The 17,503-nt window shown below is 40.7% G+C and overlaps 1 protein-coding gene across 2 annotated transcripts in view; it reads right to left on the minus strand.

Moving 5' to 3' along the window:
• The window catches only part of SSBP2 (single stranded DNA binding protein 2), a 182,069-nt gene that overhangs the window by 9,769 nt on the left and 154,797 nt on the right, over positions 1–17,503 (minus strand). Inside the window, exons 6-11 of one of the 2 annotated variants that reach the window (XM_066602953.1) lie at positions 12,972–13,055; positions 7,594–7,653; positions 7,442–7,508; positions 5,548–5,618; positions 3,173–3,240; positions 694–742 (exon numbers count right to left, since the gene is read on the minus strand). In XM_066602953.1, the coding sequence (XP_066459050.1) occupies positions 694–742; positions 3,173–3,240; positions 5,548–5,618; positions 7,442–7,508; positions 7,594–7,653; positions 12,972–13,055 (399 nt within the window). The remainder of the gene's footprint in view (positions 1–693; positions 743–3,172; positions 3,241–5,547; positions 5,619–7,441; positions 7,509–7,593; positions 7,654–12,971; positions 13,056–17,503) is intronic. The other variant, XM_066602954.1, reaches the window with a different exon arrangement.

Here is a 17,503-nt window from a genome sequence, read left to right on the forward strand (position 1 = left end):
CAACTCACCTGTCACCCGCGCCAGCAGCCGAATCTTTAGACACGAGCGGGCAGTTACTCGACTAAGGCACTACTCGCTTGAGTAGTTAGCCTTAGCGAGTATACTCGCTCATCTCTAATAACTAAGTATACTGGATTCCTCATGGTGACTGTTTCCTAGATCTGACTGGTATTATATGCCTAAATCACGTGCCGCACTAGTCGGACCCTGATGCTGACTGAATGGAGCCTAATGTTTGTACATGCACAGCCATAATAATCGAATGGGATTCTGTCATGCAAACCAGTCAGTCACTGCTCGGTCTAGTAAAAAACACTTGCACTAAGTTTTACATTGTAACTAATAAGTAAAATTGCAGCAAAGTGCCATGTTTGAAATTGCAGCACTTTGCCGCGTCTATCTGTGAGGGAGGCCTTAAATGTTTTTAACATGTGTGCACATATGTACTAATAAAGATTATGGTTATTCATAATATTGGCAGTTATGGCACGTCTCCTGTTTGTTGTAGTCTTTTTGGCTCTTCTACAATGTTATACATCAGTTTCAAGGGTTTTAGTGAACGTTCAGCTCGAACTAATTTGGACCAAACCAGGCGAACCAAACTTTTCAAAAGTTAACTCATCACTAGTTCTGAGTCTCTTGTCAAAAGTGAGTAAAGACAATAGAAGCATTATCACATAAATGTATACTAACTGAATTTGCACTTCCGGGGTTTGGCCATGGTCTTCCACCACCAGGACCCCTGAATAGAAAAATAAAAAATCATCATCACCAGTACCACAATCTGATCTAAGTATTAAATGTTAATCTAGTCTCATATTTACAAGTTAAATGATCTAGAAGATCTACAAGTGACAAACTACAGCGCCATGTCATATGCATAACCAATAGTAACATCTTCAGCAAGATGTAATCATGAACTTCAGGTGGAAAACTTTGGCACTGCCCTCTATTCATTTACATCAAGATTAAACAAGTTTACTGCTGATATAATCTACTCTGAAAAATTACAGTAAAACTGTAGAGAGAATGTACAAGTTCCCAGAAGTTCAATATATGACCAGCCATCATCTATGCATTGCAAAACCGGGAACTTCAATGAGATGGAGTTGGCTAACCAAGTAACAGGGTGTCCCAAAAATGTATACACACTTTGAACTGTATGTTAATAAACACTGACTTTATAATCATTCACTCATACAGAAATGAATACATTGTTTTGGCCAATGCCTGTTCTCAAACTGATGTCTGTTCTGCAGGAGCTGCAGTTTACACAAAGAAATGGAATTGCAAACTTCCATGAATCATTTCAATTGACATTTCTGTGCATTCTTCTTCCATGGCTGCCCTCAATCTGTTGTCTGTTACTATTTTTTTGCCGTAAACTTTATCTTTTAAAGGGAGTCTGTCAGCTGGAACGCAGTATCCAAACTGCAGGCAGCATGTTATAGAGCGGGAGGAGCTGAGCAGATAGATATGGGGAAAGATTCTGTATAACTTGTAGTTTATTAATTTACATCTCTGATCATTCTGGGCTGAACAGTCCAATGGGCGGAGCTATCAGTGACTAACAGCCTACCCTATATGTACAGTCATACACACATCTGTCAATCACTGATCGCTCCGCCCGTTGGACTGTGCTAAGAATGATCAGAGATGTAAAGGAATAAAATACAAATTATACTGAATCTGTCCCAATAAAGCAATATATCAATCTGCTCATCTCCTCCTGCTCTTTAACACGATGCCTGCAGTTTATACTGCATGTTCTAGCTGACAGATTACCTTTAAGGATTAAACAAAAAAAAAAAGTCTAGCAGCATGAGGTCTGGTGAACATGGGGGTACTCCACTGAACCTCTTCATCCAATCAATCTGTTTGGATTGTCATCCAGGTAGGACCTTTCATCTTGATGGTAGCGTGGGTGAAGGGGGGTGCGGGGGGTGGAGGCTTCATCTTGTTGGAAATAAAACTTCTTATCCTCTTGAATGCGTGACATGACAGATCGCTGCAGCAAAATCACGTAAACGGCACCAGTCAGTAGTGCCCAAAAAGAATGGTTCACTTAATCCCTTCATTAATAAGTGCACCGCACTGTAACTCTTAGTAAGTTACTATGATGTTCCTCTGTAATATACAGATTCTCATCTCCCCAGTAGGTACAATTGTGGCAATTAATTGAGCCATTTAGTTTGAATGTAGCCTCATCGCTCCAAAATCTTTCTTGGAGAATGTGCATCCTCTGCACATCTCGCCAAGTACTACTCGCAAAACTGTAGTCTCTGGTCTGGATCATCTTCGTAGGAGAATGGACTCTTCTTGAAATGTAACTTTCCAATAACAGTGGTGCAGTATGTGATGGACACTGGACCACTTGACACACAGATTTTCTCAGACTTGGGAGATACTTTTCCATCAACCTTGCTTGCTTTGTGTGGCTTGCCGATGTCCGCGGTCTTATGGAACGTTTCTTGTGGACATTCTGAACAGTTCCTTTAGTTTAAAGCTCATCTCCAATTAGAGTATTAGTAAGTTGTATAGGTGGGTTTGTTTTGAAACTTTGTCTGAAATCGGTCTTTGCAGTTCAACTCAGTTTTTAAACTTCCAGTAACAGTTTAGGACAAATTTCTTTTGTTCAAAGCTTAGTCAAGTTTTACCTATTATTTCTAATGTTAAGCCTGAAAAGAAGATCAATCAAAACCAGTGCAAAGGAAAACTGGCTTAGTTGCCCATACCAACCAATCAGGTCTGTGCTTTCATTTTTAAGAGGTATAATCTGATTGGTTGCTATGGACAACTAAGCAAGGTATTCTTTGCACCAGTTTTCATTGATCTCCGCCAGTGAGTTACAAGCTGTTAAATTATATACATTTTTGGGACACCCTGTATTTCGACCTCCAGAACAAATGGATCCCAGTTCTCAGCACCGAGACCATACAGATCAGACTTTTATTGACAGATGTCACTGACATGATGGAGGTCTTGTCAGAGAAAACACTTTAGACTGGAATCACACATGCGGTATCTGAACCAAAACCAGAAGTGGATTCAAAAGAGGCAGGAAATATAAAGGAAGGACTTCTCCTTCCTGCTGGATCCACTTCTGGTTTAAGTTCACAAAATCATCAAAAACTGTGTGGCATGTTCATGCAGTTTAGAAATATTCACTTACATATTCATCCCAGGCATTCCCGGGCCACCAAGTGCGTTTAGTGGCGGTCGCATCCCTCCTCCGTAACTCTGTGGGGTCAGACCATCACAAAACAAAACCAAAGAGGAGAGGGGAAAAACAGGACAGCACATTAATGGCAGCCCTACAGGTGTCAGCTGACAGCACCTAAACACACGCAGATGGCAGTCAGTCATTCAGTTGCCAATACTTCATAAAGAATTGCCAAAGGTTCGGTAAGCCCTTAGAAAGAACCGCCCACTCTACCAGCTTCTCAGTATTTGGAAGGGTTGTGTGACATTAGGAAAAGATTGCATGTTTCCCTAAACAGTGTCACTCTTGTCCATGGGCCGTTTCTGGTACTGCAGCTCAGCCCTATTCACTTGTATGACTTCAGAGCTGTTTTTCTTTCTCTATTACAGCCCGTTTCATCTGTGATTGGAGATATTCCGTGAGCTACATCAATATCATTACAGCTTAATCTGATTCTTCTGTCCTTGAAGAAGCTGGAGGACATTTAAATCCCGAGACGTCACCATCTGGCAACCGAACAGTCGCAGAGCTAAAGACAAACGAGTACTACCACAATTTGGCTATTCCCGTTGTAGTGGAGTGTCTCAGGAAAGGCTAACTCTTTGTAACACGATTCAGAGTTTTGGGGTGCTCCGAGACCTAAATTCATTATGATCAGTTCTCTAAACTATTTGCCATTAGAGTTTCTTTAACCCGTCTGGTCCCAGGGTGTATGAAACGACTTATATTTAGCATATCAATGTTGATTGTGGCATGTAGGAGGTTAATATTGGGAGAACACACCCTCTATGATGTCATCAGCCCTCTGCCATGAAATCAAAGAGGGCTAATAGATTGATTGGTATCCTGTTCTAATGGCAATGATATTCGGGTCTACCATGGCATGCCCCATACAAATATAGTGATAACAGTATGTTATCTGAGATCGCAAGTTCATGTCCCCTTAAGGGACGTTTAAAAACATAAATAAATAAAACATTAAAACATTGTAAAAAAAAAAAAAAAAACACAAGACGTAAAGAAATAGTTTAAAAAAAAGGAACACTTTTTGAAAACAAAAGCAAAAAAACAAGCCCTCGCAGAGATCCGTCCATGCAAAAAAAAAAAAAAAAAAAAAAAAAAAAAAGAGATAGGTCTTTTAATGCAGAGATGCAAAAAAAATCCTCCTACTTTCTGAAAAAGGGTTTTTATAGTGTAAAAGTTGAAAAACTAAAATAATGATTTTGGATTCGTTGTAAACATACGGACACGAAGAAAAATGCCATCAGGTCATTTATACAGTACAATAACTGCCGTGTTTTTTTTTCATTGTGCCTTCAAAAAAAATTTTAAAAAAAGTTATACAATACATTATAAATACCCCAAAATGGTACCAATCAAAAACTACAGCTGGCCACACAAAAAACAAGCCCACATATGTTGATTGAAAAATAAAGTTTGTGGCTTTTGAAAAAATAGAGAGGAAAATGTACAAAAATAAATAAATAAAAAAAATTGGTGCACCCTTATGTCCAAAGTAGTCTGCGTCATTAACACGTTGAATGCCAAGTACTTCTCTATTGTGCTCTCTGTGGGGCCCACATGATGAGATCAAGGCAGTCACCTGGCTCACGCCATTTGCGCTGCTCACGCTTCTTATAAAATATTTCCTATATATGAGTAAAGGAAACAGTCACCCGTTTTTGGGTGATGGGTTTGTGGAAGCATACCAGTCACCCCATTTAGGCTGCCTGTCCACAGGCGTTGTGGTATCCTACGGCGGATCTCCGCTGCGGGAGCCGCTGCCCAGGAGCAGGAGTTGGCAGATGGATCTCCGCCGGTCAGCCTACCTGCCAGATCGCAATGATTCTCTGCTCGTCGACAGGGGAGGGGGTGGGGGTGCTCTCCATAGCAATGCTATGGAGAGCTTTTACTGCGTTCCCCGCAGCCGGATTATTGTCGCAGGGAACGCAATCAAAACCCGCCTGTGGACAGGCAGCCTTAGGGTGAAGCACCACTCAAACCGTTTAGAGGTTAAGGAGGTGGACAAAATCTTTGTGATGATTATCAAACCTGCTCTCTGCACGCCAACATATAAACCAGTATCTAGTTAGCAGCTGTTGCAATCAGGCGATACCACAATACATACATCTTACTAATGTGATGGAGTAACGTCTCCAGAGTATGGTGCTAGTTATGTTAATGAGAGCCTGAATAACAATCATATAGAACCTACACAGATCTAGACAGACAGACAGACCTATCTATCTGCTGTAAAGGAAGTCAAAGCCTAGTATCACACAATAACAGATACATACTGGCTGGGCTGTATTAATATACATATCATCACTACTAAGACTACATACCTGCGGACCAAGAGGAACCATTCCTCGGGGGCCAGTCATTCTCTGCATTGGCCCACCCATGTTTGGATGCCCTGAAGTAGTAAAAACACATAATAAAAATAAATTTTATTGTTATATTATAAAATGTGATATAACCAACGAACCAGACTTCATCCTGGTGGAGACAGCACAGATAGATCACATTTACACTGAATGTCAAACTAGGAAATGTATTCCTGCAGTAGTTAGCAGAATCATCACCTTGGATCGCGATGACACAGCAAAGTGGTGACTGTATGATAATGTGACTTACATACCGCACCGAAAGCAATAACAAAGATTTCATTAATATATCCATCACTTTCCACACTACTGGTACAGCAACCGTCTGCTCCGCTATGCCAGCGTATTTCTGATGGATGACTGTCTAAGTCAATTGTCACAAATATTTTAAATAAGGGGCATCATTGTAGATATGAAATATTCTACTACATCTCAATGGCACAGGGAGGAAAGAATTAGGATATTTTTACAGAATGTAGACAGAATTTGAGTGTGATTGCTCTATGGCATATGAACATGGGGCATGAGATGTAACTGAAGAACAGGAGGGGTACTGATCCCATGTAATTCATCTATGATATAGGTTTGAATTACAGAACTGGATGATACAGTCTAATATTAAAAGGGGTTTTACGGGGCTTGAAGAAAATGATGGGCTTGAAATCGTGCAAAATAAAATAAAACTGCCCAATGCTGAAGCCCGTCCCTGCCGCTCAGAACCCAGAAGAAACCGAAGGTCCATCACATGTTGTATACCAAGCACATGACCACTTGGCCAATCACATGCTTGAGCAGCCATGGAAGAAGCTTTGCTGAAGCCTGTGATTGGTTAAGCGATCATATGTACAATGAATGTCATGTGACCACCCGCTGGCTTCTTCTGAGTTATGAGAGGTGGACACTGGTGCTCCAGCACTGGAGGTGTAGGTGACTATATGTATGTTCTGTATTTAACCCTTTGCAATCCAATTTTGGATTCAGGGTTTCCTAGGGGGCTTTCTCTTTCTGCCATTATACAATGGCGCCATCTGCTGGCTAGAGCCAGTACTGTGGTATGGGACATGCTGGAGAGGCCCCTGACAACAGAGCGGCCAGTAATCTACAGTAAGAATACCCTGCCGGACGTCTTCTGACATCAGGCTGTACAGCTTTCAAATCAGAATGTCTTCAGACGTCAGACAGTGGATTGGAAAGGGTTAAGCCTGCAAAATTTTAATTTTAAGTCCCAGAAAAAAACCTTTTAAAAAATTTTACAAATGTGGAGTGGATACTGCCAATTACCAGAATAGCGTGTCCTATAATTGTATTGTGACAACGTTTAGCTCGTTAAAAGAACCTGCCGCCCCACATTACTATAACCTAAGTTACTAAGTTATGTTGCTGGTAGGGAAAGTGACAAAGAGTTGGGTGATGTATTTTTTGAACTCACCTACTCCCGGGATCCTGCAGTGTCCCCCTCTGAAGATTGCGCGGGACACATGAAAATGTAACTTTTTTTTTTAGATTGCCATACAAATCTACAAGAGAGTGGGCACATGGCAATCTAAGATAAGTCGGATTTCCGTGCGTCATGTGATTTACAGAGGAGGACACCAGTGGAACAAGGGCGAGGGGGAGTATTAAAAAAATGCATCACCCGGCTCCCTGTCACATTCCCCAACAGCACCATAACTTAGTTTATGTTGCTATAGGAAAGTGATCGATTCCCTAAGGCTGCCTGTCCACGGGCGTTGCAATATTGGAGATCCGCCGCGGGAGCCACCGTCGGGGAGCAGGAGCCAGCTGACAGGCTCACCGCGAAGAATCGCGGCAATTTGCAGCATGCAAAACAAACTAGTTCTAGTTCTCCTACCTTGTTGTCTTGAAGGATCCATGCCACTAGGAAGTAATGTCTGGCTTCCAGGGACACCCCCGAGTCCCTAGAGAGAGAAAACATCTTTCTTACAGATAGGTGAAACAGGAATAATGCAGAACATTATTTTGAGAGGTAATGCTCAAGCTTACCTGATTAGGTATTCTTAATGGAGGCCGGGGACCACCTGGATATCGAGGGGACATGAAAGGCTAGAAAGACAAGAAAAGATGGTAACTAGTATGTAAAACATCTGTAGAACCTGAATATTTTCCCCAAATGCTTTGGGCTGGACCGACTGATTAGAATCAATAGTAAATGAAAAGGTTTATTATAAATCAGTTTTACATTTTACAAAATGATAGTATCGATTAGGAATAGGACGTTTATTCAAGACATTGCACATAATAATCATCCAACAGCTATAAACACGTAATACAAAGATGTATCACTGCTGCACATCCATATCCTGCTCCTCGAGAATACACTCAAATGTACAATGCACTTGCTTGGGTTTTCCTTTGGCCTTTATGAGAACATTTGATTCAGTAATTGCCACAATTTCCTTCCTTTATGAAAAAAAAAAACAAAAACAAAACTGTCCACCTACTTCTAACACTAATAAATAGTAATATTTCTAATACAGGGAAATTAAAAAATGGTGCAAAAGTAAAGCAAATTTATTCCTACGTGAATTGACATACCGCAGCTGAACGACATTAAACGTTTGAAGAGATCTTCTATCTTTTCATGCACCTTACAGATGTTGTGTAGATGTAATGATGAAATAACATTTAGATTGTTTGGCTTGTTAGCATGTTCCTCCCAAATTCCCCATTTACACGCTCAGTTTTTTTAGAATTGAGCAATGAACTCTCATCAGCGGCGCAGGCTGTTATCACAGTCGGCTGCGCTGATAAGATTCTTCCAGCTCATGTCTCACTGGTAGTTCACAGCGGGACGTGAGCTGTAAGCCCGGAGAACAATACAGCTGTTTGCTTATGTAAAACAGCTGTATTGTTTGCCGAGTGATAGCGGTGGTGTCCTGCTCCGCCTGTATAGCTCTTTAATAGCTAATTAGCTACTATAGGCTATGCAAAGATGATCACTCAAAACTGTCACTCAAACTGCCGTTTGAGTGATTTTTGAGTGATCATCTTTCAGTGTAAGTGGGGTAATACAAATTCCATAGTTGGCCAATCCAGACGAAGTTTGATAGTTCCGCATATCAAATAGTGGATATGTGGTTTGTATGAGCTTGACAAAGACCAGCGGTTATGTTTGTAACGTTGTACTGTGTGTTGGAGGAAATAAAACTGCATGGCAGATGTGAAAAGATCTCAGCGCCTGTGGATTCCTATGTGCTGCTCCACTATTTGGATGTCCTAGCCCTTTGAGAGCATGCACATCTACAGCTTCCCCAAGTTCTTGGCAAGGGACTGTGCTGTTGACAACGTATGCCGATTTGAAATTCGATAGTTCATCAAACTTTAATCTAATGTGTCTGGGCAGTCTAGGGGCTGTAATGGACTGAAACGTATCAACAATGGAGTGTTGCGGTATCTTCTTGGTGTTTCGGATTTTAATGTGAACAGTCGATATACATTGCACTCTTTAAGACTGATGGCCACATGCCAAATTGTACAATTACTAGAAAGGTAACGTCACTTGCAGTTCTGTATACAGAAAATCCTCCTATAGATGGCGCCCTCAGATTTTTAACATAGCAGATTATTGGGATAATGAGCGGTAGCGACTGAAATTCTCCTCTCATATATACTCCTTAGTTATAGTTCACAGTGCTGATGATTACACCGAGACGCTGGGTTTTCTAAAGGGGAGACGTATCATGAGCACAAGTGCATTGTAACCCATAGCCGCCATCCAGACATTATCCTTCATTTTCTAACACACACCAAAATAACTATGTTGTAGGATTCCACTAAAGCCGGTGGTTTACCTTCCATAGATCTAGCAATAAAGTAACAAACTACCCGGTATTTGTCCACAAGTGTAATTTGACTTTATGCACCATGTTATTTGCTTCCTAAGGAACAAAAGGCACATAAAACACCCTCAATGTCACACCGGTATTTTACTACAATGACTTGAAAGTTTTCTTCACACTACGACAGCAGAGGTGTTCAGCTGATGGCATATGGGAATAAACAAGTATCTGGAATGGAGTAAATAGGTTTCAAAATTGTTTTTTTCGAAGGGAACCTGTCAAGGGATTCGTGTTGCCTGAAGCACACATAGCACGATACCAACAGGCTCACTTGTTACAAACCGCTAGGTTTTACTCTGAAAATCTATACTGTTTAGAAGTGGGAACAGGAAGAAGAGTCATCTGGGCAGCTACTTGCCTGACTTAGCTTGACAAGTCTCCTCCTATTTGCCCAATGACTATTTAAAATATCAACAGAATTGTGAATGCAGCTCTGGAGTGTAACTCTGTATAAGTGCAATCTAAGTAATACAACGTGTTTACAAAAAGTTATTCAATCTTTTAGAATAGTTTACATTTTTGCAGGATGGAATGACAAGTGATCATTCATGAATGAAATGAGCCATGAGAGCAATGCCAGATTAAATCCCATGAGGTTTCCTAGGGAGTCGAAATCTCAGGGTTCCCCTCGAAAATTCCCTCCTAAAGTTTTTAAAAATTTACCAACTAACAATTTTAACCCTTTCCAATCCATTGTCTGATGTCCAAAGACATTCTGAGTGAAGGCTGTACAGCTTCCGATGTCGAAAGACGTCCAGCAGGGTATTCGTACTGTATATTACTGGTCGATCTGTTGTCTGGGGCCTCTCCAGCATGTCCCATACTGCAGTACTGGCTCTAGCCAGCAGGTGACACCATTGTATAATGGCAGAAAGAGAAAACCCCCTAGTAAACCCTGAATCCAAAATTGGATTGCAAAGGGTTAATAAAGAAATTTTATTACACAAAAACATTAACCCTTTGCAATCCAATTTTGGATTCAGGGTTTCCTAGGGGGCTCTCTCGTTCTGCCATTATACAATGGTGCCATCTGCTGGCTACAGCCAGTACTGCAGTATGTGACATGCTGGAGAGGCCCCCGACAACAGAGCAGCCAGTTATATACAGTAAGAATACCCTGATGGACATCTTCTGACATCAGAGCTGCACAGGCTTTAATCAGAATGTAGGAAGACGTCAGACAGTGGATTGGAAAAGGTTAATGCCAGGTACACATGCGTAGCAGTGTTCTCGAAACTTCTACTCGCGAATCCTCTACTAGGATCTGGGGTAAGAACGCGTGAAAACCAGCACAAAAAGCTTTGTTTCTCAAGGTTTCTCACACGCACTCTAGTGGGATAACATTAAACTAAGTAGTGTAGTGTGCACCTTGCTTGCTAGATGGAGATGACCATTACTACTATACATTACATGTAGCTAGTTTGTAAAAAAAACTTGGTACAACCTAACAGCAGATAGAAGATGAGCTTTTCAGAGATAAACGGTCATATGAACCTGATATCTATGGTTTATGTACTTCAGGTTGTTAATGGGTACATTACATTAAATTGTTGTCCAGTTGTAAACTATGGATATCCTCCGGATAGGTCATCAATAGTGGATTCACGAGGGCCTGCTGTACAGGACTACCCCCCCCCCCCCCTCCCACCACCGCCAATAAGCCGTCTGCCAGGCCGGTGAACTCATGCACTGAGCTGATTTCTGCAGGAAGCAGACAGCTCCATTCCAACTGCAGTGGCCAGGCCTGGTATTGCAGGTTAAGTGTCCATTCATTTCAATGGGAACCTGGCCTGCAATAACAATCAGGCCACTGCTTCCTGCAGAAATCAGCTCAGTGCTAAAAATCACCAGGGTCCCAGACGGCAGACTCCTACATATCTACTATTGATGACCTATTCTAAGGATAGACCATCATTAGTTTACAACTGGAGAAACCTTGTAATACACTATTTTCTCTATAGCGTTTTCAATGTAAGGCTTTCATTTCTTTGGAGTCAATTCATTTTTTTCTATCTTTTGGAAACAATGTAAGAAAGTTTGATTGTAATTCTCATTCAAGATCAAATCAATATTATTCTAATTCCCTAAAAGGCATGGGGCCCATAGGCGGATGCTTACTTTGCCTATTTAGTAGTCCCTCATTGTATGAGGGATGCGATTTCTTTTCTCAAACATTTTTGAGAAAAGGAAATATTCATCAGAAGACACACTATTAAGTCTGAAAAGGGCTAGGACCATATTAAAAATCACTTCCTGCTACATAAATGAGGGGTAACAGTAGATTACCATATATCTATTCTATGCACAGCGGATTGGAAGTGCCTCAGTGAGTCTTTCCCATTACATTAGTATAAGGAAATCAACTAAATTGACTATAATAGGGTCCGTTCTGCCTCTGGTTGGGCTTCTGGCATGTTACAGGATGAAATAGTGCAGTATGCTGTGCTATTTCATCCCATTTTTTCTTCTTTTTTTAATGGAACTCAGCAATGGAGGTTCTTAATGGAACCTCCAACAGTGATGTGAACGAACCTTAAACTGCAAGTCTCCACTTACCCTTCCTGTGTGTTATGAATCAGTGTGCCAATAAGGGGCGGTTCACATCATATTTTTGTATATGTCCCAAGGTTTAGATGGAATCCCTGGACAGTTCCTTAAGCCTCCATTGCAGAAAAGTATGCAAATGAGTTTACCATGTGATCAATTTTCTGTTCATTCCTGGCATTTCCCCAGAGAGAATAATGTGGTCAACCTGAAAACAGCATCCTGAAAATGTGATTCCGACGAAACCCAGGGATGTCCCGTATACAAAAATAAGATGTGAGCGCCCCCAACTTTGCTAATTTATACGGTTAATGGCAAATTTAAGGACTTTTACTATATATGGTTATATGTGTAAAACTATTTCTATAAATGTTTGAATTAAGGCAAGATAATGTTAACCCTTTCCAATCCACAGTCTGACCTCTGAAAGCATTATGATTTAAGGCTGTACAGCTCCGATGTTGGAAGACATCCGTCGGGGTTCTCTTACTGTATATTGCCAGCCTCTCTGCTGTCGGAGCCTATCCAACATGTCACCTCATGCAGTACTGGCTTTAGCCTGCAGATAGCGCCGTTGTATAACGGCAGAAAAAAAGAGTAAGCCCCCTAGGAAAACCGGGATACAACATGGATTGGAAAGGGTTAACCGGGCAATAAGCATATGTACAGAGCTAAAGTAAAAGAAAAAAATATGTATCTTTTATCATCTCTGAAATATTGTTTTGCAGAAAAACTAGGTTTATTTTTTTTTAATGAATAACTAACCAGGTTGATGAGAGACAATAACCGAGGTAGCCAAATTACTGCAGACTTTAGGATATAGCCAACAACTCCAGGAACCAGTTTATACTTTTTAGTGGTCAAGTTAGAAGAACATAGAAAACAAGGTAAAAAGTTGGGTCCTGCACTTTATTAGAATTTGCCCTTCCAACATAAAAAAAGGAAAGAAATAAAAAGAAACACTAGGTGGCCTCCTACCTGACCGTGGGGTCCTATCATGGAACTGCTGAGGTTGTGAGGTAGGTGATGTGCATGTGGTGATGACTGTGAACCTGGAGGACCCTGGAGGGTAATGAGATCATGGAAACAATTAGACAGGGATATTTTTTATTATTGGTAATAGGAAAAGCTGAGTGATCAGATTATAGTTTGAGCAGCCTGGTAAAGCTTTCTTCACATTAACCCTTTCTTTTTTACCTTCACTTCAAAACTTCAGATATTTATGACAACAAAAACAGCCGAGTCTCCAGCAGTATTCCTCTAATCAAAAATACCTGAACCCCAAGAGACTCCACTCAAAAGAATCCATCAATTATAAACTGTAGCAATGACGCTAGTGTGAATGGAGCCCAACAATACACTCTCCCAGATGGAACGGACTGTAATATTATACCAAGCCCTACTTAATAAGTAGCATATAAATAGTAACTTCTCAATTAAATCAGTGCTGCATTTTCTATACACAAGTTACTAACTTTGATACCTTTTTATTTATTTATTTTTTTTCCCTTTATGTATTTAGATTTTTTCCCAGTTACAAGCGTTTACATGTGAGCTATTTCATGAAGATCCGCTTGTTCCAGAACTACAGGTGTCTCCCAGAACTTTTCCCTTTGCATAACTATCCAGTGGTCTGAAATCCCTTTCTCCATGGGCTCACATGATGCAGACATCATGGAAGTCTGCAGTCACAAAAACCTTCATCCCAACCCTATGCTACTATATATGAGTGTCTACCTGTTTAATGGTATCCGTTTTATACACAGTAGGGTTAAAAAAAATAGCAGTCCAACATCATTAAGCTGATAAATCACTGTTTTGGGTAGAAGTGATAATTCTACATTGCAAGTAATTTACTTGTAAATGTAGTAGAGTAATAGAAAAAAAACAGACCCAACAACTAGGACGTAATTAAATCAGTAATTGAAAGAGGAATTTTCAAAATAATAGCATTGAGGAGTTAAATTGGTGAAGCCATTACTTCTGTGGGATAACGGGTGTTACTTTTTGTTCTTCTGTAAGGTAGGAGGGCAACAAATTTTGCACATGTTGGTTATAGTGCATTCCCTTTATAAATACTGGTGAAAATCAGACGCTCCAGACATTGTTCTGATGAAGGACGTACTTTAATTAAAAAGGCGACTGGAGAGGGTAAAACATATAGTGAGGTGCAGCCAGATATAGGCTGCTGAGCAAAAATGATCTCAAATGCCTTGAAGTGGCAACCCAAACCTGAAAGACGAGGAAGGAAGTGGGGAACTACTGTTCGAGTGGACCGAAGAATGGCCAAAATGGCAAAGACTCAGCCAATGATCACCTCTAGAAGTATCAAAAGATCGAGACTTCCAAATGAGCACTGCTACAGGCAGAAGACGATTAAGTAAAGCCAAGTTACCAGCAAGAACTCCCCGCAAACTACCTTTGAAAAACTTTAACCTATTCGGGCCATATCTTTTTTTCAATAAAGGAACACATTGACTGGCCCAAAAAGAAATGGTGCAACAGTTCGTAGGCTGATGAAAATAAAATAGTTCTCTTTGGATCTATTGCCGCAGACACGATGTCAGATGACCCCTGAGCACTGAATTGAAGCCACTTTTTCTTTACTTCAGTCCCTATGACCACTCTCGTTAGCAGCACAAAAGCGGTTGTGTTCTTTTGACGAGTAAGGTAAAGGTAAAGCCCCCACCCAGCAAGCTGGATACTTATTTTACCGACCTCGGAAGGATGAAAGGCTCAACCTTGAGCCGGCTACTTGAACCACACGGAGATTGAATGGAACGTGAGCGAGAGCTTAGGACTGCGTTTCTGCTGCCTTAACACACTGCACCACATGAGGCTTCTTTTTTTGACGAGTAAGGTAGCCATAATGGGACCCTCACTGATTATACATGGGAGACCTATCCTGGAGATTGAATATCAATATACTCCCACCCAAAAAAAAATTAAAAAAATAACTATCATTCGAACTTCTACAATGTATTACTCTTTTGTATAGCAGAGACCAAGAGAATTCCAAATTTATGGAGGAAAAAAAAATAGCAAAAAAGAATTAAAAGGAGAACAAACAAAAAGGAGGAAAAAAAGAGACAAAGAAGAAATCAAAAGGAGAAGACGACCAAAGATCTTGTACCCAAAGTGGGGTTTTTCTCACATCAGCGACCATCCAATTCTTTTATGATTAAGTCAAAACAAAAATTCTACTGCTGAGATACAAAACAGTAACTTAAATCTCAATTCATTTGTGTCTCTATGGAACATTTCCAACAGCATAATAGAATGATGTGAATTTACCTTTACCAATTGGTTCACATTTGTGTTGTGCTGCTATTCCCCCTTTATCCCACTAGGTGGCAGTGCAGACACAGATAAAGCGGTCATTTCACTTCCCCCTTTTTTTTACCCTTGTCGCTTATTTTTTAGTTTGAAATATAAGGTTTAATTTTATTTTAGGTTACAAAGTAGTCTTTTTTATAAACACCGGGTCAGACTCTGTGTTTCTCAGTTGAGATTATTTATCAGAAACTGATCATTTTAAATGGATGAAAAAGACTAAAAGCCCCCATCCCTGTGTCCTATTCAGACACATACGGCTTCACTCTTAAAATAAATAAATAAATAAATAAATAAAAGGATTTATGTCACTGAGCCACATTTTTATTTTTTGAAAATGTGAAGCCATCAGAATGGAAGAGAAATCTGCCTACCATCTAGTCATACGATGGAACAAAACCATGTTAACGGTTCTAGATAATGTACGAACAGTTATGAATTACAGGCGAATTCTATGCAATAGCCTTAGGCTGAGCACACTGACTTTTCATGCACAATTCTTGTGACAACGTTCCAGGTAGCGCAGGGCCTGCAGGGGTGTTTTTCGAAAATATGTTCTTCAAATCGTTTTAGGCATCTAATTTTCCAAGAAAAATTGCATGGCCTACACATCTCCCATCTCGATAGTCTCCCCAAGGACAGAAAGTCCCCCTCCGGACCTCAAATCCCTTTGTCATGCACCCTCTACCCTGCACTAAAGCATAATATAGAGAATAACTGTTGTCTGAAGCGCCTCTAAACAGAATCTGTCACCATCTTTATATTTACCCATCTGGGGGCAGGATTAGATAGCGACAGACAAGCACATTGCAGTAATCGGTTTGTCTTATGTATCTGTAAAGCAGTTTGTCAGAAACTTACATTAACATTGGTAGCAGCACTCATATAGAGGACTACAGGAAGTAGTCCTCAATATTCATGAGCTGCAGGCTAGACCCCCAACCCCATCCTCTGGCCAGCGATTGACTATTACTGTGCATAGAAATACAGCTGAGTGCTGCCAATCAGTGGCTGGAGTGGGTGAGACTAGCCTACAGCATAGGAATATGGAGGACTACTTTCTATAGTCCTCCATAATTGCGCATTTACTAATAAAATGTAGATGTCTGACAAAGTACTTCACAGATACACAAGACAGACATACCACTGCAATCAGAATGACCATCATTATCTTATGCTGCTCTCCAAAGAGGATAGTATAAATTGTGATGACAGGTTCCTTTTTAAAAAGGATATCCTAATATCTAAGAGTTCTTCCTATCCCCATGATAGGGAATAACTTTACAATTGGTGGGTTTCTCATTGCTGAGACCCTGACTGATCCTGAAGACGGGGGTCCTGTGTTCTCCTCCTTGCTAGGGGTGCAGTAAGCACACAGTGAAGAGGGTGGTGAAGATTGAAAGGAGCGGTGGTCGCGCATGCGCAGTGCCTCTCCATTCACTTCTAGTATGACTGCTGGAGATCGCCAAGTACAACTGCTCAACCATTTACATCAGCCAAATGGAGGTGAATGTAGCAGCGACCATGCATGTGTGGCCAGCGCTCCATTTTATCTGATGGGTGAGAGAGGTCCTGTGCTAACTGCGGGGATGCTTCTGTTCTTAGGATTGGCGTGGGTCTTGGACTTGGATTGGCGAGACCTTTTAACCAATCACAACGCTGTCCCCTAGCCTTCCAAATTGTAATCCTGAATGCATACCTAAAAGCTGCTCATTATTTACCATTAGCTGCTACCTTGATGTTTGTACTTTACTAGATTGTTTTTGAGTTTGCATTTCTAGAGTAGTAAAAAGCAATAAAAATATCAATTTTCACACATTCGAGATAAATTCTTCCTAATTTCTGCTAATTAGCACCTTAAACCAACTCTTCTGTGTCTGCGGAACGATGCTGAACAGCTAAGAATTCATCCAACTGAAGTTCCAGCAATCACATGAAGAATACTCGACTCTCGTTACACTTTTCCACTAGGTGGCGCTCCAATCGCATACATAATATGCAATAAAATAATTGTTCCATCGGGAGATGTCAGATGAGGAGGCATCAAAAACCTTACAAAACCTTCGTCTGTCCAGCAATAGGCCAGAATGTCCCCTAACAGGCGGATTTGATGGCATGGAAATGTTACAGCTATAACTGTACATTATCTTGTTGATTTTAATACAGCTATTTTTGCT

This window comes from Eleutherodactylus coqui, chromosome 5, assembly GCF_035609145.1.
Source record: "Eleutherodactylus coqui strain aEleCoq1 chromosome 5, aEleCoq1.hap1, whole genome shotgun sequence".
In the NCBI taxonomy this organism is placed as follows: domain Eukaryota; kingdom Metazoa; phylum Chordata; class Amphibia; order Anura; family Eleutherodactylidae; genus Eleutherodactylus; species Eleutherodactylus coqui.